Source organism: Lepidochelys kempii, chromosome 2 (assembly GCF_965140265.1).
Source record: "Lepidochelys kempii isolate rLepKem1 chromosome 2, rLepKem1.hap2, whole genome shotgun sequence".
NCBI lineage: Eukaryota > Metazoa > Chordata > Testudines > Cheloniidae > Lepidochelys > Lepidochelys kempii.
In genome coordinates this window covers 176,559,371-176,584,594 of record NC_133257.1, presented here as the reverse complement: position 1 = coordinate 176,584,594, position 25,224 = coordinate 176,559,371, and the positions used below count along the sequence as shown (strand labels likewise).

Sequence of the window (25,224 nt, the reverse complement as noted above, 5' to 3'; positions counted from 1 at the left end):
CTATACTTTACTATATTTGTCAGAATTCTGGAGGTGTAATTCATCATAACCAGCATGCTAATTTTTCATAGTTCCAGTTGTTTAATGAATGAACAAACAATCTTCAGATGCAGTCGTGGGCTATTAAATTTTTTCACTTTACCAAGTGAAAAGAGCATTTGTCTGTCCCAAAATGTGACTTTCAACTTCTTTTGTCAATATGGATGTTGGACAGAATTCCTTTTGGCTGCCAAGTGTTATCTGAAGTTGAATAAGCTCAGTTTTCAGCACTGGGGTTTATTCCAGATTTTAGGATATGTGTCATGACAGCATCCCATTTAAATGAGAATCATTACAATAAAATGCATGCTGGGGTACTGCCTCTCCCTCAGGTGACCGGAGGTAGGAGCAGAATCAAAGAATGCATGGAAAAATAGGTTCCAAATTCTGCTGCTAATGCAGCTGGAGAGATGGTCTGAGTGCTGCCATGCAGGTTTAAGAGGGGCAGATAAGCTCTGTGAGACAGTGTAAGTCACAAAGTGGTGAAATATCTCTGCTTGAGATGAAGTTTAGGAAAGAGCTGTGAAACAGTGTCTGCCAAAGTAAGACAGACAAGTGATGTGACTGGAGGCAAGGAGCTGAATATATCAATCAGGGATCCTAATGAGAAGGCCTGGTAAGCCCAGGTATAGTAGGAAGTCCAGAGCAGGAAGGAAACTTTGCAGTATGATGCAGAGGAGCTGGCAAGAAGATTCTGGTCTCCATCAGTGAACTAGTGAACATTGCATGACAGAATTAACAGAACATACAATCATCAAGTGATCCATTCCCTTTCATCCACTCCCAACGTCTGGCAATCAGAGGCTAGGAAAACCCAGAGCATGCGGTTGCATCCCTGACTATCCTGGCTAATCGCCATTGATGACCTACCCTCCATGAACTTATCTAATTATTTTTTTGAACCCGGTTATACTTTTGGCCTTCACAACATCCCCTGGCAACAAGTTCCATAAGCTGACTGTGCATAGTGTAAAGAAGCACTTCCTTTTGTTTGTTTTAAACTTTCTGCCTATGAATTTCATTGGGTGACCCCTGGTACTTGTGTTATGAGGAGTAAATAACACTTCCTTATTCACTTTCTCCACACCATGCACAATTTTATAGACCTCTATCATATCCCCCTCTTAGTCGTCTCTTTTCCAAGCTGAAAAGTCCAAGTCTTTTTAATCTCTCCGCATACAGAAGCTGTTCCATACCCCTAATCATTTTTGTTGCCCTTCTTTGTACCTTTTCCAATTCTAATATATCTTTTTTGAGATGGGGTGACCAGAACTGCATGGATATTCAAGGTATGAGTGTATCATGGTTTTATATAGTGATATTGTGATATTTTCTGTCTTTCTTAATGGTGTCTAACATTCTGTTAGCTTTTTTGAGTGCTGCTGCACATTGTGTGGATGTTTTCAGAGAACTATCCACAATGACTCCAAGTTCTCTTTCTGGGGCGGTACTAGCTAATTTAAATCCCATCGTTTTGTACGTATAGTTAGGATTGTTTTCCAATGTGCAGTACATTGCAATTATCAACATTGAATTTCAGCTGCCATTTTATTCCCCAGTCACCCAGTTTAGTGAGATTCCTTTGTAACTCTTTGCAGTCAGCTTTGAACTTAACTACCTTGAATAATTTTATATTGTCTGCAAATTTTGCCATCTCACTGTTTACCCCTTTTTCCAGATAATTTATAAATATGTTGAATAGCACTAGTCCCAGTACAGATCCCTGGGGGACACCACTATTTACTTCTCTCCATTCTGAAAACTGACCATTTATTCCTACCCTTTGTTTCCTATCTTTTAACCAGTTACTGATCCACGAGAGAAAAATTAAACCTGGTTCCTGTCAGGTGAGGCCTGAGGTTAGGGTTGCCACCTCTGAGGTACAAAAAACCAGGACATCTGGGATGATCCTGTGCCCATAAAACTGGACAGCTTGCAGCGTATACTGAGCACCCTTACAGATTTCCCAGGACAGCTACCTCAAAAAAGGGACAATCGTTGGAAAACCTGGACAGGTGGCAATCTTACCTAAGGTATGTCATTAGCAGAGATAATCAAAGGTGTGACTTTATACATAAGTACAAATAGTTAATTTATTATGGCAAAATATAAAAAAGGAAAAGTAAGGGGAAGAGGCAAAAAAGAGAACAGGGAATGTGGAGAAAGAAGAGGGAAAAAATTGGTGAAAAAATCTGAAAAATGAGTTTTTTTTATTTCCCTCCAAAATGGTCACAGAAAATTCTTACCTTTTAGATTATTTCAAGGTTAGTAGTTCAAGGATCTAGTGCAGGTAAGCATTCAGAGGTTTTGATACTTAAATGTAACTGTCAGAAACTCTTGGTTCTGTAAATGTAAGAAAAGAAGAGACATTATCTTATGGTTTCTGGTATTTCTTTAGGTTGGCCTGGAAATATGGCAAGAGCAATCTTTCTTGTTGTACATTATGTCAGTAAATCATTTCAGGTCTCCAAACAAACACCAGCAGTGCAAAGATGCCAAGATTCCACAGATGTGTGAGAAATACTTAGACAGTCAGACACATGAAGATAAAAAGAATTATTTGAATTTTATGAAACCTCAAAAAAGGCTTGGTTTGGTTTTAGTTGTGGATGAAGGTTCAGGAAGTGCTATTTTTATGTGTCACCTGTCATTAGTTAGTAAAACCAGCCCAAAATGTGACAAACAATATTTGAAAACTCCACATAATCTTAAGTTGTTTATTAAAGCAGGTAAAAAATGCAGAATTCTTTTTGTGAAAATATTTCGAATTGTTTTGGTGAAAAATTTTCATCGAAATTTTGATTTTTTTTATTATGACCATTCTATAAGATGGTTGAAAAAAACAGAAAAACAATTTCATTGAACTTTTGAAAGTTTGAACATTTTGACCAGCTTTAGTGGTCACCATTAAAAAGTCAGTATTTGACAACAGATATCATGCAGCTACTACAGTTATTTCCTATTCGAGGTGCAGGGGGAAACTTTAGTATCTCAGATTCCACTTCATGCTAACTGCTGGCAAATGCTGACTTTAATAGTGACAGCTGCATATTAGAAAAAAAGTACTTATAGCACCTTAGAGACTAACCAATTTATTTGAGTCTCTAAGGTGCCACAAGTACTCCTTTTCTTTTTGCGAATACAGACTAACACGGCTGTTACTCTGAAGCTGCATATTAGTTTTTATTTATTTTCCAAGCAAATTCTTCAAACTTTCTTGAAAGCATGAAACAGAAAAATCCAAAAAAAGGACTAATGTGGCACTTGTGAACATTTAATCATTAACCAACTAGAGTCTCCATCATAAAGAGTTAAAAAACCTGAAGTGCTTGGCACTATCCCTTTAAAAGGAAATGCACTTTGTCTACTGTGGACCTAGTTGCAATTGCACTGGTTTCTAATGATTTTTAGTGGAATATTTTCTATATAGTTACTTGTTCCACACCCATGTTGCAAATTAGAATGTCAATAGACATTATTTGTCTATAGATCTTGTTTCTCAATGTACTATAAACAAGATGCTATAGTATGCTAAAATGAGATGTAGAAAGAATTTAAGAATAAAACAGAACTGGAAACTATCTTGTCTAATTAGTAACATGATTAAAAGGGGATTAGCTCCTGCCTGTTTTTATAAGAGGTAAAGGAGAACTATGTTTCTGTGAACCAGTTTTTTTCTAATAGTGTAATACTCTTCTGTTGTGTTTGGCAGCTCTGCTGTGAGAGATTTTGGTATCGGCTTGAATACTAATCTTACTACTTTAATCAGTAATTTAACACACAAATGAATGCATCAGAGTTGTTTTTTAAAACAAAATATTTATTGAAGTTCCATCAATTTACAAATAAGCAAACACATAAACCCTGTGTATACAATGGAATCCACTAGTAGTTATGCTAGTGCAAAATAGTATTGGCATGTCATGTGAAACTTAGGTCTGACAGACTTGAAAGAAAAAAACAATAAAATGCATGAGTAGGTAAATATTGGGTAACTGGATGATTAGTTTGGTGAATGCCATTTTAAATGAAACAAACAAACAAAAACTTGTATTTATCACTGTTAGAGACGAAGGACTGGATTATGATTGTACTTGGATGAGAGGTAACATTTAGATGCACTGCCCCAGGAACAGTCTAAGAAAGAAACTGATTTGAACAGTCACAGTTCCTCCCCTGGTTTCCTCTTCCTGGCATATACCAGTAACAGAACATTTTTCCCTCTGGGCTGGCTCAGCTGGTGTGCTGGGGCTCTGCCCATTGCCTACTCCTATCTGGCCACTGTCTGCCAACCTACACGGGAGAGGGGAGTAGCATCTCTGTGGGGGCTGCCCTATCCCACAGGACACAGACCAGAAGGCTGCACCCCTGCAAATCACAGCCTTGCCCTAAGTAGTACTATTGATTGAATAATTGAGATGCTTAATAGAATAGAATAACAGGACACCGAACAATTTTTAAAATTTTGGCCATGCAATTGAGATGGAGGGAATTTTAACAGTGGATAATCCAGCTTGAGTATATAGAACACAGATAGCACAGTCGTTCTCAAATTATTGCCTCTAGATCACCAGTCTTTGAAGCCTCTTCCTGGGTGGAACAAAACATGGTGAACCTCAAACATTGTGGAAATGGGGTGCTACTAGGGAGTGGGGTTTGTGTGTGTGTGTGTGTGAGAGAGAGAGAGAGAGAGAAGCTGCGATGTGCAGAATGAAATACTTGGAGAATAAATGAGAGAAAATGTCAGTGGAATAACATGAAGAAAATTTCTCCAGGACCCGCAATTATTAGAAGTTGAAAACATGCAGGCAGAATGGCAGTATTGCAAATTGCTATCTTTAGAAATCTTCCTTTTCTTAAGGAAATTTTTTTCCAGTGTGGTATTTATTTCTGCTCCACAGTGATATGGTTTCTGGGCTGATATAAAATTTCTCTTTCTTATTGGTTAAAATACTGAATGTCTTTTCAAGCTGCTCTGACCAGAATGTTATCCATAAAGAGGTATAAATATACTCCCCTTAGCTGAGCCACTACCCACACCAGAACCTTGGTGAACTCTCTTGGAACCAGTAATTCAAGGGATAGTGACGATGGAGGGATTGGGCCACATATTTGTAAGGAAATCTTCTGAATCTTTGGTGACATAATCTTATTGGTACATGGCAGCATTGTGTATTTCCTGTGTGAGGAATTGATTAGAGTTTCTTTGCGAAATCTGAATTACATTATATGTTTGTTTAGACTTTTGTGAGCCAACAGTGCTCAGACTCCCTGAACTTCTCAGGGTTACACAAATAATAAAATGTGATCCTATGTAGTGTGTATATATAAATTATCATTGTGAAGGAGACTCCACTTCTCTTTCTCCAGAAAGTGTTCTCTGCCTTATTAGATCTTGCTTGGTTTTTCTGTCCAGTGTGAAATTGACTGCATGGAAAACGAGGTGAAATACACTCTCCTGTGATCAGTATTCTTCTTTTATTACCTCTAGGACCCACTTGTATGAGACAGTTCTGTATCTAATGGATAAAGAACTCTCTCTCTCTCAAGGATGTTACATTTCCTTCTAACCTCTGTCCTGCTTTTAGGAATAAGACTTGGCTGTGATTTATTTTTTAACTCCAAAATGATGTAGTTTAATTCTATCTGATTTGAGTAATATTAAGTTAATTGAGTAAAATTAAATTACATTGTGTAAAGAGTTGTCACTTTGGATGGGCTATCACCAGCAGGAGAGTGAATTTGTGTGGGGGGGTGGAGGGTGAGAAAACCTGGATTTGTGCTGGAAATGGCCCACCTGATGATCACTTTAGATAAGCTTTTACCAGCAGGACAGTGGGGTGGGAGGAGGTATTGGTTCATATTCTCTCTGTATATATAAAGTCTGCTGCAGTTTCCATGATATGCATCTGATGAAGTGAGCTGTAGCTCACGAAAGCTTATGCTCTAATAAATTGGTTAGTCTCTAAGGTGCCACAAGTACTCCTTTTCTTTTTGCGAATACAGACTAACACGGCTGTTACTCTGAAACCTGTCATTAAGTAGTGTGTAGTCTTCAGCAGTGAAATCCTGGCCTATTGAAGTCAATGGCAAAATTCCCATTCACGTTAGTGAGAGCTGGTATTTCAGTCCTAGACTTTATTATTTACAGGGTCTATCCAAACAACTGTTCTGCTGGGTCAGCTTGCCTGAGAAAAGAATTCACTTCAAATATCAGTTGATTTTCTGTGTCTGACATAGTCAGTGTCTTCCAGATTACATCAAAGCCATTTAGATACTCTAGAGAAAGACAGAAATGAAGCCAGTGTGACCTTGTTTAGAGTGAATTTTAATATTTTGCCTACAGAAAAAGATATTTAATACAGTTCATTGCACCTACAAAATGCTGCCATAGCAAGTAGATGTGGGATAGCTATATTTGAAGAGTGTCCTATGCTACTTCGTATTTTCTCACTGAAGCCCCATCTTTAGATCTGAACATTTCCGTGAAAATAAATAATTGTCTCCTCAGATGTGTAGCAGGCATCACTCTGGGCCCAGTAGGCCTAGTGGTCAGGCCATAGCCAAACAATCTCTCCAAATCTTGGGGCAACTCTTCCGGGAAGTCTGGGGGGCCTAGCAGCCAACACACAGTTTATCGCACCCCACACTCCCGCCTCCAGGATCTCTCAGGCGACCAGTGGGAGGAGGGAAGGGCAGAGGGACCTCTCCCTCTCTACTGAGTCCTGGCGCAGGACCCAAGGAGGGAGAGGCCAGGGATGGGTCAGTCCCTTCTAGCTGCTGATCTAGGTTAGCCTTCCCTGGGCTGCTTCCTACCTTCCCAGCTTTCTCTTTGCACGGTCTCAATAATTTAGAGCTCCACTTGGGGTTGGGGGGCAGCTTCCCACCTCACTCCCAGGGTCCAGTTGTTCTCCCATAGTCAGGAAGAAGGGAGGAAAGAGGGCGGGGCCCAGGTCTGCCAGCCAAGTCTTACTCACGGTCCCAGTGTTCCCCCTGTAGATTGCTCTGCTTCAACAGCTACCGCCTGTCTGCCTTCTTGCAGCCAGTCTCTCATCACTGTTTCCCCAGTCTGCCTGCCAGAGTTGCCTTTTAAGATGGTCTTCTACAGGGAGTATGCCTGGCAGCTGCTATGGGGCAAGGCCTTCTTGACCCAATACTGTCCCACCGTTCCTTTAACCTTAGTGTGGGATCTGTAAACCTCATCACAAAGTGACTATGTCCTTTGATATAAATGCTCAGATCATAGCTACTTCAAGCATAGAAATATCAGCTTTATTGTGTTGCCTTTTATAAAATGTCATTTCCTGTCTGCTTAGTGTTCTGCCCTCATTAGGATGTCCCCACTCTGCCTTAATAACTTCCACAAAGGAAGGAATGAAGGGGAATGGTTGTCACTTGTTTAACCTTAGAGAAAATAGATCTTTCTTTTCTATTGTTGTTTACACCTTGTTCTTAAAGCCCTAAATGTCTCCACTATCCTTTTAATCATAGCACTAAAAAATTCTCCTTGGAATAATCTGTCATGCTGATCTTGGTCATACTGTGCTGATCCAAAATCTGATGACAACTTCCATGTTCCACAGAGAGAAGATTCAGTGAATAGCTCATGGATTGATAATTTTATTTCTTCTTGTATTCTGAAAAAATCATGAGAAACAGGACAGCTGGGAGTGGAGGGGAAAATGTGCCTTTTCTTTTGTGGCTGAGGCTTATCTGAATACTTTAATTTTTTCTCTTCCCTTTTTAATAACCTATAGTTCTTTGAAAGTCTTCTCCACTAGAAAAATCACTTCTGCTATATCCGCACAGCCCAATTGCCAAACAGAGGTACCTTCATAGGACATCCAAATCCCAAACTATGATGTTCAGATTGGTATTTAACATGAAAATGTTCATTTTATACATCATGGTTCTCACTGAGATATTCATATATGCAGTAACTTAGTTGGATGTCCAAATGCATGTTTGAAAATTAGGTTCACAGTTAAAAACAGACTTGTATGATTCTGCTTTATAAAAATTAGAACTTTTGGGGCCTAATAAAACTTCCAGTGACTTCAGTGATAGCAGATTATGTTTGTAGAAGATAAAGGCAGAATGCTAGCTTCTATATTCAGAAATGGATACTACTTATAAAAGACCCCTACTGAATTTTTAATGGATTTTGGATTAGGTCCCTAATGAGTTGGTGCAGAGAGAGAACCCTAAATCCTTAGTGGGGAGGCTAAGGAGTACTCTAGAAGTTTTTTTGGTGTGTACATGTAACTCCCACTACTTTCAGTAGGAGCCAAGTGTGTTTACTAAGGGACAGTTCACCACCCTACCTCCCATATTCAGAGGGGAAACAGTGTTAGTCTGTATCCACAAAAACAATGAGGAGTCCAGTAGCACCTTAAAGACTAACACATTTATTTGGGCATAAGCTTTCGTGGGTAAAAAACCCACTTCTTCAGATGCATGGAGTGAAAATTACAGATACAGGCATAAATATATATTGGCACATGAAGAGAAGATTCTATATTGTGATCTTAACTCTTATTAATGTCAATGGAAACTGCACACACAAATCAGCAGTACAACAGACCACTTATTAGCATTTCTGCCAAAAGCCAGGCATGTTTTTTCAACACTGGATGTACAAATAGCCGCCTGTGATCTTTTATTTTCTGGATTTCAAATCAGACTCAAGGAGTTCCAAAAGTTAGTCTAGACTTATCAATTCTATACTTCAGAAGTCACCTGTGCTATCTTGTGCAGATAAACCATTGTCTTAACAAATACAAGACTCCCTCATCTAAAAACAAAAAAGAAGTGGTGGATAGAAAATATTAGTATCTACAGTAACTGGAAGGCAGTATCTCACATCAATAGAAATATGTTAGATTCAGTCCTGTGCTCACCTACTCATGTTTCATTTGTTGACCCTGCTGTCAACTTTACCTTTTGATGTTTTTTGTGATATTAGATCGTGTTTTTGTGCACTGCATCTTTGTACATGGATGACTTTGAATTTTCATCAAACCTACAGTTCAAAAAATTAAAAAGAATTGGATGGCTAAATCTATTGTGCCTTACTTAGAGATGAGAGAGAACAGATGCTCTTAAAAACAGTTGGTAAATTTAGGAACTCTTTTCACATCATTGGAAAATGCAAGTTGCCTAACCACAAAGCAAAACATTTATTTCTTCTGGGCTAGTTCAAGTAAATCTGAGCTTTTCTGCAAAGCCTTTCTATTGGGCCCCTAGATGCAAAGCCAATATTCATTGTATGATATTCTTCCCATCACCTGCCCTAGAGAATTATGTGAAGTTGGTTTAAAAGGTTCAGTCTGATGGGGAATGGATTTAGAATGGATAATATATGTGGAACTGACTGGTGTGTTTGTAGAAGGGGTTAGCATCCTGATTCGCAGAGTTGGTGGCTGCTGAGTACCTACCTATTTCGCTGAAGTCAATAAGAGCAGTTGATGTTCAACACTTCTGAAAATCAGGCCAAGGGGGAATACTAGATAGAGACTTCCAGGTAAACAAGGGTGTGTGGTGGTGGGTGGGTGGGTGGCACGTGATATACCCCAACCAGGGCCGCAAAAAAAAAAAAAAAAAAAAAAGGTAGAGGCAGTCTGATTCCCCAGCAGGTCCAAGTTATTAACTCCTCCTCAGGGAATTTCTGCACTGCAATTAAACACCCTTGGCTGGCCTGTATCAGCTGACTCAGGCTCCGTGGGTTTGGGTTGCAGGGCTGTAAAACTGCAGTGTAAGTGTTTGGGCTTGGGTGTTTAATTGACATGTAGACATACCTCTAGAGGCCCAAGTTATTATCACCACCAATCAGTCAGAAGAAAGCAGTTTGTACTCCGCACCATGTGGTATTAAAGCATCAGCAGAAAATGTCACACTAGTAACTTAACTGGTCCTTGGGAACAATAAGAACCAGAGGTCTCCTGTACCTGTCTGAATCAGCCTCCCTCCCTTTTAAAAAAATTAAATTGTCTTTTTGTGGGAAATTATCATTCAGTGGAATTGCTGGGTTGACAAGCCTGGAAAGTGAAGTTCTTTGTTTATCCACAGAATAGGTTTGGCCATGGTAGCCCGTGTATAACCTTCATGATCTGATTTTTTCCAACGCTTTCATCAGCCCCCAGAGCACCCTTGTTTTTCTTTATAATGCTGAATTCCACCACAGAATCATCTAGCTTGGACTCCTATACTTTTTTAAAAAGACAGTAATTGATTGATCAGTTAATCACATCCTACCGTATTCTACTTTCTGAAGTGTTCATGAAAGCCCAAGTCAATATATTTTGGCATTCACAACCAGAGTAATTTAAACTCTCTTGATACTAAATTCTATAACAATTAAGTATGTACTAGATATGGGCAAAAATAAAGATGGTTTTGATCATTTGAATGTATTAGTACTCAGAATTTATATAGTGCTTTAGAGCCTCAAAGCACTCTCTAAAGTTTAATCTGCATTACACCTAGAGCTAAACGAAAATCAGCAGATGTAGTTTAATGTCAAACTGACTCGAAACGAAACTTTCTGTTCAGTTCAACACACCGAAAGTTTTCAATTTCGGTCAAACTGACCTGAAACAAAAAAAAAAGTTTTAATTTTCCCCATCGAAAATAAAAGAAAATGACAAAATTGAAATTTTTACTTGGCAAATTTTGACTTTGTAGAAACTGCATTTTCCATTGAAAAATCATTTTGACAGAAAATTCCTGACTAGATCTAAAAACATCCCTGTAAGATAGAGAAGTCTGTGTCATTCTCTCCATTATGTAGATTGGGAATGTGAGGCAGAGAGGTTACCATTATTTATTCTTATTGTTATTGTATTAAACATCACTTATCATACATAGCATCTTTGAAAAATACAAACGTTTAGGGGTGAATTCAGCCCCTGTATTGCTGACCGTGAAAGTCTCTGTAGCATGAAAATGTAAGCTGGGGGCTGGATGTGAGGAATACATGGGCAGGATATCATGGGCTATAAATCAGGACAGAATTTGGCTAACATCCCAATTCCATAGCACAATTGTCTTTCACATAAACAGTAAAGAAAATTTCAGCTTCTCTAGATTTTTCTTTTATTTACAGCAGGCAGAGGTGGCACTGGGTTGTCAATCTTTCACATCCACTAAGGATGTTCTTTGGGATGTGTTACAATAATTCAGAGAGCTTTTTTATTCAGAACAGAGTGGAGGCAATCAGTCAGCTGAGATTCCCGGTGTGGTATTTTTTCCCCACCATAGGGCTTCCTTTTTTTGGAAGCGTTTGTTCATTTTTGTATCATCCTTTAATATCAATCATACACAAGCTGTCTTGAAGAAGTGAATGGAGTAACCCAAGTGATATCAACTACTAGTGTTTACTGTGCTGCAAACCTAGATTGTGTTTATAAGAGTGTCAGAAACTAGTGAACAAAATTATCATGTCACAACGTTGAGCAGAGAATCTGACCCACAGCTTGAAATAATCCTTTGAAATAGAAGGTCCAAATTCTGCACTTGGATGTCCAAAATAGCATTTAAGAGTTAAAAGTCTAATTTTTTAAACAAATTTGTTGTTCAGAATTAGAACGTGAATGACCAGCTAAAGGCTTTATTACTCAAAATGGGGCACATTGAAATAGTTTCCATTGAAATAATAAGAATGTTAGGTCCTGTCTGCTAAAGTCAGCAGCAGTGAAGTGGTTACGTGTCATCACAATGGGGCACTGGAAATGTAAGGGCAAGATTTTGTACAAACAGGAAGCATTCTGAGTGTTTTCGGGATGAGAAAAAAACCTTAGCTACAGCAAATTTGGACAGGAGCTTTGCATTTTATCTGTACCAATTAGAAGCTTTTCTCTCAATTTCTCTCTCTTTCTCGCTCTCTCTTCAGTAAACAATAAATGTAAACTTGTAGGCTACAAATACCAATCATAGCACTGAGCAAGGGGTGTAGCGTGGTCTTTGTGCTGCGAATAGATACTTGGAAGTTCTTGTGCCACAGTTCATCAGATAAGTTGAGGAAATTGCCAGCTCCAGAGAAATGCAGCAATAATTTATTATACCTGAAGCAGACTGCTTTGCAGGCACAAGCTTCCTGCTTTAGTGGCTCATTGCAGTGAGAGAGAAGTAACGGCATTTAGGCAGCACTAAATAAAGTTGTTTATCTTGTACCTTTTCCTCTTTGAAATCTAATAGCTTTAACATTCTGCCCTAATACAAGATAGTTTACTATATCAGTGTCATACCCCTTATTAGTCCAAGTCTTATTTTCACTGCCCTCGTCTGCACTTGCTGCTTTGACAAAGAGTTGCTTGCCCATACACTCAGAAATTGAAGTTGCAGATACAATATCCAGCTTTTATGGGACTTCAAGATGAGTGATGCAGACATCAATTCTATTTTTGAGGAGGTGGATGTAGTAGTTTAACTAGCATTTTTTTTTGCTTAATGTATACAGCTTGTTCTGTCTTAGACTCCATTATTTGTTTCTGGTAAATATTCAGTTTGCTTACAGGCATAAATTTACTATTGATCCTTTATAGTCTACCCGCCAGATTAACTCTCCCCCGCACCCCATCCCCGGCCAGGAGCCAATTAGTTAATTACCTACCCATGTGCAAAGCGTGACTGATTGAGCACTTTCACTAGCGTTGCAGGTGATGGGAGTTAAGTCCCATCACAATACCCAATAACATTTATGCATTGATTATGGGATATAGAAGAATTGCACCACTTCCAGCATCTACCCACTAGTGATGACTACCAGATATATGCTTAGCATGACTCAGCAATGGCATTTTTCTAGCCTCCCCCAGAAGTCTATATTCACACAACCCCATTTAACATAATTCACATGACCATACTGAAAGTCAAATGGAATCATCTCTGCAAATGCATCAAGCTCCATGGGCTTGTCATAGTCTCTTTTTCGCTGCTATGTAATCCATTAGTAGTTTTCCCAGAACAGAAATGTATCTGAACAGTTTTTTTCCTTGGCAACATAAGTGTCCATGAGCTGCTGGAGGGATTGGGTGCTGTTCATGAAGTCTCCCAAAGCATTTTAAACACAGATAACATTTTATAATTAGGAGGCAGGGTCTTATTATCTGCATAACTTCATAAAAATAGCACTTAGAAAAACTTTTCTCAAATCAGTCCATTCTACAAATATTGACAAATATTTTGATTTATTACATGGTACAAACAAGCTCATGCTGTTGTGTGACTACAGGCTTTTGCTATAACCAACAGCAAAAGAGTATGGGAAAATGCATAAAATATATCACCTGGGGCTAAGTATGTCCCAAACTTTCCTAAACAGTACTTTTTTTGAGTATACGGTTGCATTATCAATTATATTTAGTAGACTTCTGCCAATGCTGGTCAAAATTAAATTATGGTTCTACAAGTTTATGGCCCTTATGTGATTTTATGATTTTTTTGGATTGGATGCCCAATAACATTTAAACTTTACATGATATAGAAAAACTGCACCACTTCCAGCCTCTGTATCCACCCTGATGATGACCACCTGACATGGGGTAGCAATGAAATTTTTCTCACTGATGGATTACCCCTTAGTGCCCAAAATGGGTTTAGGCTGGTAGATGTAGGTCACAATTCAGATCCCACCTATTTCAGGAGCAGTTGTGGGCCTGTATTAAAAAGTTTTTGTCTCAGTCATCCCTTTTCTGGTAGTCTAATGTCTACTTTACAAGAAAAATCACAACTGGCACTCATTGTCAATCTTTTTGGAAGAGGGGCCAAAGACTTGAGGCCAAATCTTTAGCTGGTGTAAACTATTATTGCTCCATTTAAATCAATGGCCCTATGATAATTTATACCAGCTGAAGACCTGGTATGTGTACACTTAGCTACCCTATCAAGCTAAATGTGGTCTGGGGTCTCTGTCCAGGTAAGCACTGAGGCACACTAGTACAGCAGTGTGGGGAAGCTTGTGCTGCCATTCTTGTAATTGTTCTGTGGCTAAGCATAGGACTTTTGTTTTCAGGGGTTTCACTCTGGCTCCTTTCTCCAGCACTAAATTCACACATTAAATACAAAACAAAAAGCAGGCAAATAAAAAAAACCAGGTGTGTAGATTCTCACAGCAACTCTAATTAAGCCTTTTCCTACATATATCATTCATAGTACTATTATTTTAGTTTTTATTGAGAACTGTCAGTGTGCACGGTGTTGTACAAATACAGAAAAAGATATGGTTGCAGCCCAAAGGGATTTTACAATCTAAGACCCACAGACTGAAACCATTGTGTCAGCTGAAGTCATTCATAACTTCAGGTGCATGACATCTCTGAAAATCAGGTCCCAAGTGTAAGTTGAACACCCAGAATATATGGACATTTTTGAAACTGCAGGCCCACTGACCTCTGTTTCTTAGTTCGTAAAATGGGGATAGTGATACTTATCTAGCTGAGGTTTGAAATTAGGCTTCTTTATTAATGTTTAGAAAGATCTTTCTGATGCTCAGAGGCATACCAGTATTTATAAGTGTACGGTGAATCTTCTGATTGTTCAGGACGAAGCAGATTCTTGGCAGCAACAAAAGTACATAGGCCTGATTGTAGTTTATGAGAAGGCCCAGTTACATCACTCTGAATTACAATGATACCTACTATATTGCCAGAGCAGTTTAAAGGTGCATTACTGTAAATAAAAAATCTTTCCCTGTGTAAGGTCCCTATTCTACCCAGTTACCTCCTCTGGTGCCACTCTTCTTATGGGTTTGACAGACAAGCCTGGGTTCTTCTGAGTCCTGCCTCCAGCCTCAGCTGAGTGTTTTCTTTGTATTATTCCAAAACACAAGTACTTGGCGATGCCTCCACCTCCCACACTCCTTCCTGGCAAAAGTACCAGTGATGCTGCTTGAAAGGAAAACATTCTAACTACTGTTTAACCCTGACCCAGCCACGGGGCTGATAGACTTCCAGGGAATAACATGGAGACATACAGTAAATTAGATAAGGTCATTGTATTCAACAAATGATAAATATTAATTAACAATACAGACAAATACTCTTAGTCACTGGTGCCCAATCCCTGACTTACATCAGAGGGGAATAAGACTGTCATGTCCTGTTGGAATGTATACTACCTTGGGGCCCTGGCTGGCTGGTGAGAGCTGTGTATTCAGTAGTAGTAAACAGCAAATTATCCCACAGTCAGTTCATAGGTGTCTTCCAAACAATGTTCCTGACTACCAAACTAAGGGTTGATGCAGTCACAAACCCATGATGTGGATGATCCTCAGGTTTAGATCCTGGTTCCCTCAGCAGCTGTAAGAGGGGTCTGATAGCCTTGGTCGAGGTCCACGCTATCTTATGCTTGTCATGTAGAATTTTTCACTACCGAAATCATACTGCTTCTGCCTTTGAGGGAATTCAGGGAACAGGCACAGACAATATGAACATAATTCTAAAATCCTAAATCCTTACTTCTTATTCTATAAGACCCCACTGTAGGTCAAAACAAGCAGGAATGCCTGATCTAACAACAGGAATATATCTTGCCCTGCGGTAACTATTTTAGCTAGGGAGCTAAAGGACCAATCTATTCCTAAATTAGTTGAGAGCTTTCCCAAATGAAACCTGTAAAGTGAGAGTTACTATGAACAGGGACCAGAACAAACTTAGGGATATTGCTGCCAAGTCCTCAGAGGTCAGTTTTCAGGAATGACCCTGTATTCAGGCCTGGGAATACCAACCTCACCAAAAAGCATGTCCTCCCTTCAGTAGAGGACTCCTGTCTCTTTTTCCAACATGGCTCTTCTTCTCTCTTTATCAACTCTCCCAGCTGCCTATCCCGAGAACCTTCCTCGTTGGTTCGGGTAGTTCAGTTTCTCCAGGCTTAACCTGCCAATCTTCCTCACTTTAATCCTTCTCTCTCTCCGCTTCCTCCTTAGAGAAGGAGTGCTGGTGGCCATCCAGGAACATGCTGCATTAACTCCTCTGAGCTGGCAGAGGCTTCTTCTGCTCAAACTAGCATCTTTCTTCTCATCCTTTTTTTTATGAGGCAACTGAGCTGCTGAGCCTGCCCTTGAGCATGCTACTTCCTGGGGCAGTGTTCTACTCCCTGGGGTTTCCTTGGAAATCCGCAATGTCCCTGCCCAAGTGATTGGCACGGAGACACCAGGGAAGCCAAGGTATATCCCATAGGGGGGTTACGCCTATATTTCTAGATCTCTGACCATTTTCATTTTGTGAAAATATACTCTCATTGATATCCTCTAGTCTCCATTTTCTGATATTAAAATGACTGACCAGTTTGACCTGCCTCCACTTCTCCCAAAGAGAAGTGGTCAAACTGGTCAGTCATTTTAATATCAGAAAATGGAGACTAGAGGATTGCAGTAGCTTGCACGCACCATGTAGTGTTGACAGTAACATATATCAGTTTGCTCTGGTAAAGGCTTCTTCCCCTTTCAGCATTAGAGACATGTAAGCACTTGGCTCAGAGACATTTTGAGGGGTGGGGGAAGAAAGCTGATTAATTTTAAGACCTCAAGGTCAGATTATCTACTGCAGCAAAGATCTGCACAGCACAGTAGGGAGATGGGGTGTCAGGGAGAGGGTTATGCATCCTGGATTCTTTGTCCAGCTTCACCCGCACCTTGGCTCTGACTTAGGTTAGACTGAACAATCTAAGGTCTATTTCCTGCTAGGACTATAGCCAGCAAAACTCACATAGGAGGAGCATGGATAGTGAATTTGCATTCTTTCTATTTCGTATAAGATCTGTCAAAGTCTGATTAATACAGGAGAACAGTGCTTGCTTGCTTTTTAACCTTCACCATAGATAACAGAAATTCAGTGGTTTTCTGCATGTAGAAAATACTGTTGTCACTCAGCCTCTCCAGTCAACACCAGGGGCCCAATCCTACACAGTGCTATGTACACTCAGCGCCCATTAACTTAATCCACATGCAGCATTTTGCAGGACTGGTCCTATACAAGGTGTACCTCATTTATAGGCCAGGTTGTGGCTCATCCTACATGCCATAAGAAGTTAGTAAAGGGAATAGCCCCCTCCTCCCCTTTACTGTCTTGCACCAGTGCTTTCTGTGCGAGAGAGATAGCAGGGTCCACAGAGAGGCTACAACCCTCCTCACACAGGTGGGTGGGAGGGGGAAAAGAGGGAGCAGAGTCATGATTCTGCCCCCTCCTATATTCCTGGCGATGAAGCTATGCTGGCATTTCAGGGAGTGTACACCGTGCTAAGAATAGACCTAATGTAATTTTCTTCCTCCCCAGAGCAGTGTGGATATCTCCCTCCCAGGCTGCCGCAGGGCCAGCACACCAATACACCACACTTCCTAGGGACAAGATCGTAATGTCACAATCTAGCCCTGTATTAATATTATCTTTAATAATTTATAGTAGAGTTGTGCCCCCCAAATGTGTTAGATGTTGTACAGGCACATAAGAAAACACTGTCCTTGCCCTGAAAAGTTTCCAAACTAGAAAGAAAGACAAGGTGGGGAAAAGGGATGAACCACAAAAGCATAGTAGAAGCGTACCTCTCAGAATGCCAGAGTCCAAATGTGGGATGCAGTGTGTGACAAAGACCCAAAATGAAGGCCACAAAAATTATGCATGCAGGAAAGTTAAAATACTGTGGGATCCTTTGGGGTGATAAATACATCTCTCTCTACGTTTGGGGGTCATCCAACTCTGTTTCCTTTAGAAATAATTTTCCTCAATAAAAGAGAGAGAACACAAAATTTGTATGGAATGTATGTAACTTTGGGACTAAACTGAGTTACATCCCTCAAAATGAAAGGCATTTGAGAAGGGTAGTCAATATCTGTTCTTTTTATTTTATTTTATCTGTTGTATTTGATGTCTTTTATATATTTTGCAGGCAGTGTTTTTTAACATAGGTGGAATGTAATCAAATGAAATTATTTTATAATTAAGAATGTCTGAAGACTGTAGTTTTCCTGCTGAATTCTTATTTTTTCCATCTGTTTTCCTTGTCTTGTTCATTTTTGTGATTTGTTGAATTAACATTTTTATGGTGGTACATTTGGTGTGCCAAGGCTCTTTTGTTCATGCTGTTATGAAATTTCTACCTGTGCAAGCTTTCTGAGTCATTCTTGAGCACCCTGAGGAAAAGTAGGGATAAGTATGAATTTTAGTTTGCAGGGTGGCAGACTCAAGAGATGCCCAGATTAAAGAGTTATGGGAGATTATTATCATCTTTTTGTGTGAGGATGTTTCTAGATGTCTAAATGTTTCTATGATAATAAAATGAAGAAGCTATAAAAAAGCAAGAGAAACAGAGGGGATCGATTAAAGTTGCAAAATTAAATGTAATGGCCATTACTAAGTATTAAATATAGGTTGAATTAAAATGTTACTAATTTTCTTGTACTGTGGGTTCTTGAAAGTTACATTTATTTTATTGGGAGATATTCTGCAATCCTTAGGAATTTTGCCTGAGTAATGACAGCTGGATTTGGCCCATGGTATGACTAAGGCTGTACATTTTAGTATTTCATGATTATTTCTCTCTGAAGTTTTCCTAAGATTCAAGTGAATAGCTGGTTATAGTTTATAGGAAGAGCAGAGGTTCCTCATCTTTACTCAATATTGGACAAAGTATAAGCAGAGAACACAGCTGTGATTTTTTGCCTTTGAATTGTGTTTGATACTAGGTCAATGCAAGTACAGGGCACTGAAATTATCTTCCTTTGCAATGGAAACTCACCTGGTACCACCACTACAAATACATTGGTGGTTTAAATGGAAATCTGGTTGACTGTTGTCTATCGAAACTCTTTCAATCTGACCAGTTTCTTATGACGATGCCTAAAGAGCCAGTACTAGTCTGTGTTTGTCATATCTTAGCTGGATGTTTTGTTTCATTTCCCTTTTGGGCTAAATGAAATCTGATGCTTAATCTTTGATAGTCTGAAAAGTTTATTTTACTTAATTAAAATAATTTTTAAAAGCATAATTCACTGTTGTAGCATCCAAGTCTGCTGTATCATAATAATATCCCTTGGTAGAAAAGAATGTACAGTTAACATATGAATTACTCAGTATCAAAAATTTAAGTAAATAAATTAAATGTTGGCATATGTAAGATCTATTTTGGTAGAAAACACAATGTTCTGTATTTTATATCACTAATGTTGGTTTTGGGATACATGCTGAGTTAATCTCATTGAACTTTTCCCCAGGAATTGATGCGCTTACAATTGCCGGGTCATTATGCTGCTCCACCTGTGTAGTGTTAAGGTCAGTGTGTTTTTCTGATTATAAAAACCATCCATACCATTCCATTATAAATTCACTACCATTCATAATGGAATGCGCCTTAGCTCAGAGCTAGTTGCAGCTGCCCCGGTATACATTTAGATATCAAACAAATCCAATTTGAGATCCTTTTACAGCTAAACCTGACAATGCTTCATTTGAAGTAATCTTCTTTACATATTAAGTTCCCGTACAAACTTTTTTTTAACAAGCCCTGCACAGGTATATTTATTTTATTCAACCATGCCATGGTAACCATTGCAAGATGATCACAAGGAAGTCCTGGGAGCAGCAGGCAACTATAACATTGCAGTTGCTCACATTCATACTTAAACAAAACACCGAAGGCATCAGCCACTCACAGTCATGGGGCATTTTCTGAAATTCACAGATTTAATCTTGAATTCATTCAAAGTCATCAAAACACAAATATCAGTCATCACAGTATATACATGATGTGAAACTCAAAAGTATATGACGGACACTAGCTGTATAATAGTTGAATCTGTGAGATGCTAAGCATGCAGTAACATACTGTTATTGTATTATACACCTTTCTGAAGAGCTTGGGTTTTCTAAAGTGCTATATGTTCATAAAAAGAGCCAGAATGTGTGCCTTGCTGGTATTATTTCCATCACTGAAATAAGCACAGTCTTCAGTTACTTACCTTTACATTTTTCTTTGCTGCTGAATCCACAGAATAACTTGAATTCCTGGAAAATACAAAATACTGCCTTATATATAAGCAGGTCATTATGTTCTTCCAATTCCATGGGGACCTGTTCTCTATGCATTGAATTTTGCAATTTATGGTAGTCAATAAAGGCCTTAGACATTAATTATCTTACTAGGGGGATATTTGGTGCTTGTTCTGTGTGCAAATTAGACGAAGCTCTAATTGCTGAGGAAATATAAGCAGCCATCATAATGACTGGTATCTTTATGTAAATATTGTATAGTATTCATGATTTGAACTCCCTATAGTTGTAAATGTAGTGGGGTTCTGACTATGTGCTTCTACAGCATTTGTAATACTGACAAAGTGAGAAGGAAGATGCAATTAGTTTTAGGAGTTAAAATAAATGGGGTTTTTTTTCAAATGGAGAGAATGAGATAGGAGAGATTCTTTAATAACTAAAAGATACAAAAGTAATGTGTAATTAATGTAAGCCAGTAAGAGAATGTGGATACATTTATAAGAATTGAAAACCAATAAACATCTCTTGAACACAAGAAAGACCCATCTGCAGGGTTATCAACTCTTATCCATTGGTGATAATACAGCCTTTCCCAGAAAGTGACGCTGAAAACAGAGAAACAGATTGCACAATTGCATCTTTCACTGCCTCCTAATATCTTTGCAAACTTGTGCAGACCCAAGGAGTGACTCCTAGAGCTCAGGGTTCACCACCAAGAATTCTGCCACCTGTCTTCAGGAGTTCTACCTTAGGGATAGATAGAAAGAGCATTCCAGTAACTCATAACTGATATGTTGGGGCAGAGTGGTAGAGGTGGTCTTTGAGGCATAGTGGTCATAGACCATTCAGAGGTTTATACTTGACAACCAACAGCTTAGATTGCACAAGAAGGGAATTGGGAGCTTGTGCAGAGCCCAGAACCCATGTGTTGCATGATCATGTCAGCTTGTCACATTTAAAAGGAGAATGAACCACAGTCTATGCTAGCTAAAGTTCCTGAGTGACCTTCAAGGGTAGCCCTTGAGCTTATTACAGCCATTCAACCTGGAAGTGGCAAAATTATAGATAACTATGGCTAGGTTCACAGCTCAGAGGGTTAAAGGAAGGGGTTGCTGTATCCTATTAGTCAGAGGAGATATGATTTTCCAAACTATTTAAATATGATGCACTACAGTTTATAGCAGTTTCCTGTGTTGCCTGCAGCTGCAAAGAACTATGTTTAAGTATACAATGCCTCCTCTCTTCCAGAGATGCTTCTTTTAAATTTCCTTTGGGCCTCAACCTGTGAGGCCAACAATGCTCAAACCTTCCAAAGTAGTGATGGATGTTGGTGTCACAGATCCAAAGCCCTGCTATTTTTTAGACATTTCACCAATAATTTTTTTAAATACATTAAATGAAATAAAATATTTTGCACAATTTCAACTGCTGACCTGTGACTGGGAAATAATTCTCACCATATTTTTCCAAATGGAGGGAGGACCTGTGCTTCATGCCCCCTGTATAAGTAACAGGTTAGAGCAAGCTTACACTGAAAATTTAAAAGTAATTCACAGCTGCCACTGACCACTCTTCCCTTCTGTCCCTGGAATGGTCATTTTCAGTAATGGTGCCCCCCCATCAGTCAGTGGAAGGACATCCTTGGAAAAACCATAGCAATGTATAATCCATCTGTGTAAACAGAGAGATAACAGGTCCTGAGCTACACTGCATATATGTAGAATGGGGTATGCAGCTCACAAAATTCTTCTCCCAACACACAGTCCTTTACTATTTGAGCTAAAGGAGAATCTTTGTTAGTAGCATTAAGACTAACAGACATAGATTCCAAACAGGTGAGTAAATCCCCTTATATACAGTAGAGGGCAGAGGTACACATTCACACAAGCTGATATATCGCAGGTGCAGTAGGAACAACTAATTTGCAGATTGTATGGATGTGTAAGGATTACATTTAGAAGAAAAAAATCTTAAGTCTCCTCTTCTATGCCAACATCACGGCACCTACGTTCTTTTGAAAGTTATGTTTTATCATTAAAATTAATAAATACCACTAGACTAAGAGACTTTCTCTTCTTTCACATCTAAAATGGGATTATTTATTTATACATTGATTTATAACTATATCTTAGCCTCTGGGTGTATTTGCAAAATTGAAATATAATTTGAGCAATAGAGCATACTGTTATAGGCAGTAATGCTAGCTAGCCATGCTACGCCCAATATCTGCCCATCACTTAAAACTACTTACACTACATATCCAAAACTCAAGAAAATACTTGAGTAAATAGATGGGTCATGCTCTGTTGTGTTTATCTTTACATATATATAAAACAAAACAAAACAAAAAACCGTAATTAACACCCACCCCCAAAAATAAACATTCAAAAATTGAATTTGCTAGGTGACAATGCTGTATTTTCCCATCACATCATTTACAAAACTCAAGCACTTAAAAGCATGGAAATGAATAGTTAAGGACATCATAAATCTTACAGTGCCAACATCAAAGCAAACGCATTATTCTTATCATGTATAAAGAAAAGCATATTTCATCTCAACAGACTATGATTGTCAAAGAGGGCACTTAAATTTTACCTCTGAACTATCTGATATTAATAGAATTGCCATTGCCATTACTGTGGGATAATCCCAGTTTTGATGCTCTGTTTTTGATTGCCTTGGAGGACAGCCATCTGCGTGTCCCTTCCAATCCTGGGGGAAGAAAGGTACTTTGGAGGGGGGAGAAAAAGGAGAGACACAGAGTCCCTGACATGGGGGGAGGCGGGGGCGGACAGAAATCTGGTATGGGGGCATGCAGATCCCTGATTATGGGAGGTGCGGGTATGGGGGCACACAGAGCCCTTGGCATGAGGGGAGGAGAGTATGAGGGGCACACAGAACCCTGGGTATGGTGGGAGGGAAATATGGGGGGCACACAGGCCCTGGCATGAGGGGAGGGGGATAGGTTGCAGAACGTTGCTGAAGTAGAGGGGGATGGGAGGGTGGCACACAAAGAGCTTGTGGGGTGGAATGGAGGAATGCAAGGGGCCTATGGTGTGTGCAATGCACTTGGCCTACAAAAGCAATGAAGTTTGTGACCCTCTATGTTTGGTATAAATCCGTGTGTGTGTGATAGAGAAGTGGGTGGTGGTGGTGGGAATACAACACAGATAAATTTGAGCCATATAGACCAAATTCTCCTCTCATGTAAACCCACACAATCTTTAGGTTTGCAAAGATTCACTCTTCTATCTGAAGGGTTTTAATTAATATTAATAACTTAACTTTTTGATTTCTGTGCAGGATTTTTTGTTGAGACTGGAGCATTATAAATAATGAACTATGTCCATAGTCTACATGCTATATTATACAACTCTATTTTTAATTCAGGGTCCTAATGGTGGTATGTACAGTGCAAATCACTTGAGCTTTGATCTTTGGCAAAGAGGTTGTCATGAATGGAATTTATAATATATTGCTACACAGAGGTTGTCATTTGGAACTCTCAAGTTTCCTAAGGAGCCAGATTTACTTTTTTGCAGCAGGAAACTTCCAAAGGAGCCCTAGACTCTCTGTTTTATGAGAGCAGAGAAATAATTGTAGCTGACACTTATGGAAAACATTCTAAATTGGTGGAATTTTGCTTGCACTCATGTACCCTGCATTCATTTTTAGTTGGAGGCTTGCAAGTTCCACAAGACTAGTTCATAGCTTTTCTTGTGAATTCCTGCTGTATTTTTGTAGATGGCACTGTATCTATGTGTGCACAGACCTATACATACAGTGTATACTGTATATACAGTGATAGATTAATTTTATTACACTTTACACTTTTACTTAGACTTAGATTGTTTTTTTTTTTTTCACCTTGGCTAGCTGCAGCAATGTCATCTAGCTTGTTATAATTTTGCATTGTTTGCCTGGAAAGTCAGACAGTAGCTTAATAATCTGTGTATTTATTTATTCAGTTTATACTGTGTTTCTGTCATATCTTTTTGGATGCATTTATAATAGAAAATTTCTGCCACCATTAGTCTGTCTTACCTGTTTAGGTCCCGATCCTGCAATTGACTGTGTGCACATTTAGGAGTTCACTCACATGCAGCCTTGTTGAAGTCAGTGGGGCATCGCATGGGCACAGGGATACTTCTACATGGAGGTATTTGCAGGAATGGTGCTGTCCCAATTCAGGGCAACTGCACCTGTATTCCCCTGCCATGGTCCAGCAAGGGCACCCACTCCCAGGATTCCGACTCCCCAGCTGTCACCTCTCTTGGCCGGAGATACATGTCTCTCTCAACACTGTGAATACAGACTGCTCAGTAGGCCAATTTTGCTTTCTCTTCAAAGGCTCTGAACAGGATAATTACCACAGTAATAAGGTACCCCACAGCTCTTTCTAAGCAAGCACATTTATTCTTAAGGTAAAAGCATCAGAGAGAACAAACACATCCATGAATATGTGAGTCACTCTTTTTTCCAGTTTGGGCCTCTGGTCTGGTCTTCATGTAACAGCAATAGGTTTTTCCAGAGCACAGCTTCAAAAGGATGGGTCCAGAAGTGAGAAGCTGCCTTCCCCACCTCCCAAATATTTCTTAAGAATCCCACTTACCTTTATTTGTCTAGCATATTGTTTCAAAGAGTCCTTTGAAGCTCACAAAGCTTGTCAGGTATTACATTAGTCATATCTCCTAGACACGTTACATACAATCCCACAATAACATATAAACATTTTCCAATTTATTTGAACATAAGCTTTTTGTGAAGCTCACTTCATCGGATGCATTCAGTGGAAAATACAGTGAGGAGATTGATATACACACTGAACACGAAAAAATGGGTGTTATCATACACACTGTAAGGAGAGTGATCACTTAAGATGAGCTATTACCAGCAGGAGAGCAGGGGGGGGAGAAAAAATTTTGTAGTGATAATCAAGGTGGGCCATTTCCAGCAGTTAAAAAGAACGTCTGAGGAACAGTGGGGGGTGGGGAATAAACATGGGGAAATAGTTTTACTTTGTGTAATGATCCATCCACTCCCAGTCTCTATTCAAGCCTAAGTTAATTGTATCCAGTTTGCAAATTAATTCCAATTCAGCAGTCTCTCGTTGGAGTCTGTTTTTGAAGTCTTTTTGTTGTAATATTGTGACTTAGGTCTGTATTCGAGTGACCAGAGAGATTGAAGTGTTCTCCGACTGGTA

The 25,224-nt window shown here is 39.2% G+C and overlaps 1 protein-coding gene across 6 annotated transcripts in view; it reads left to right on the top strand.

Moving 5' to 3' along the window:
• The window catches only part of HECW1 (HECT, C2 and WW domain containing E3 ubiquitin protein ligase 1), a 353,016-nt gene that overhangs the window by 73,959 nt on the left and 253,833 nt on the right, over positions 1-25,224 (top strand). For 5 of the 6 annotated variants that reach the window (XR_012157436.1, XM_073332821.1, XM_073332823.1 and 2 more), the window contains exons 2-3: positions 1,845-2,072; positions 19,244-19,301. Coding sequence is in view for 5 of the 6 variants with exons in the window: in XM_073332821.1 (XP_073188922.1) it covers positions 19,275-19,301 (27 nt within the window). In the remaining variant the exon portion in view is untranslated. The remainder of the gene's footprint in view (positions 1-1,844; positions 2,073-19,243; positions 19,302-25,224) is intronic. The other variant, XM_073332820.1, reaches the window with a different exon arrangement.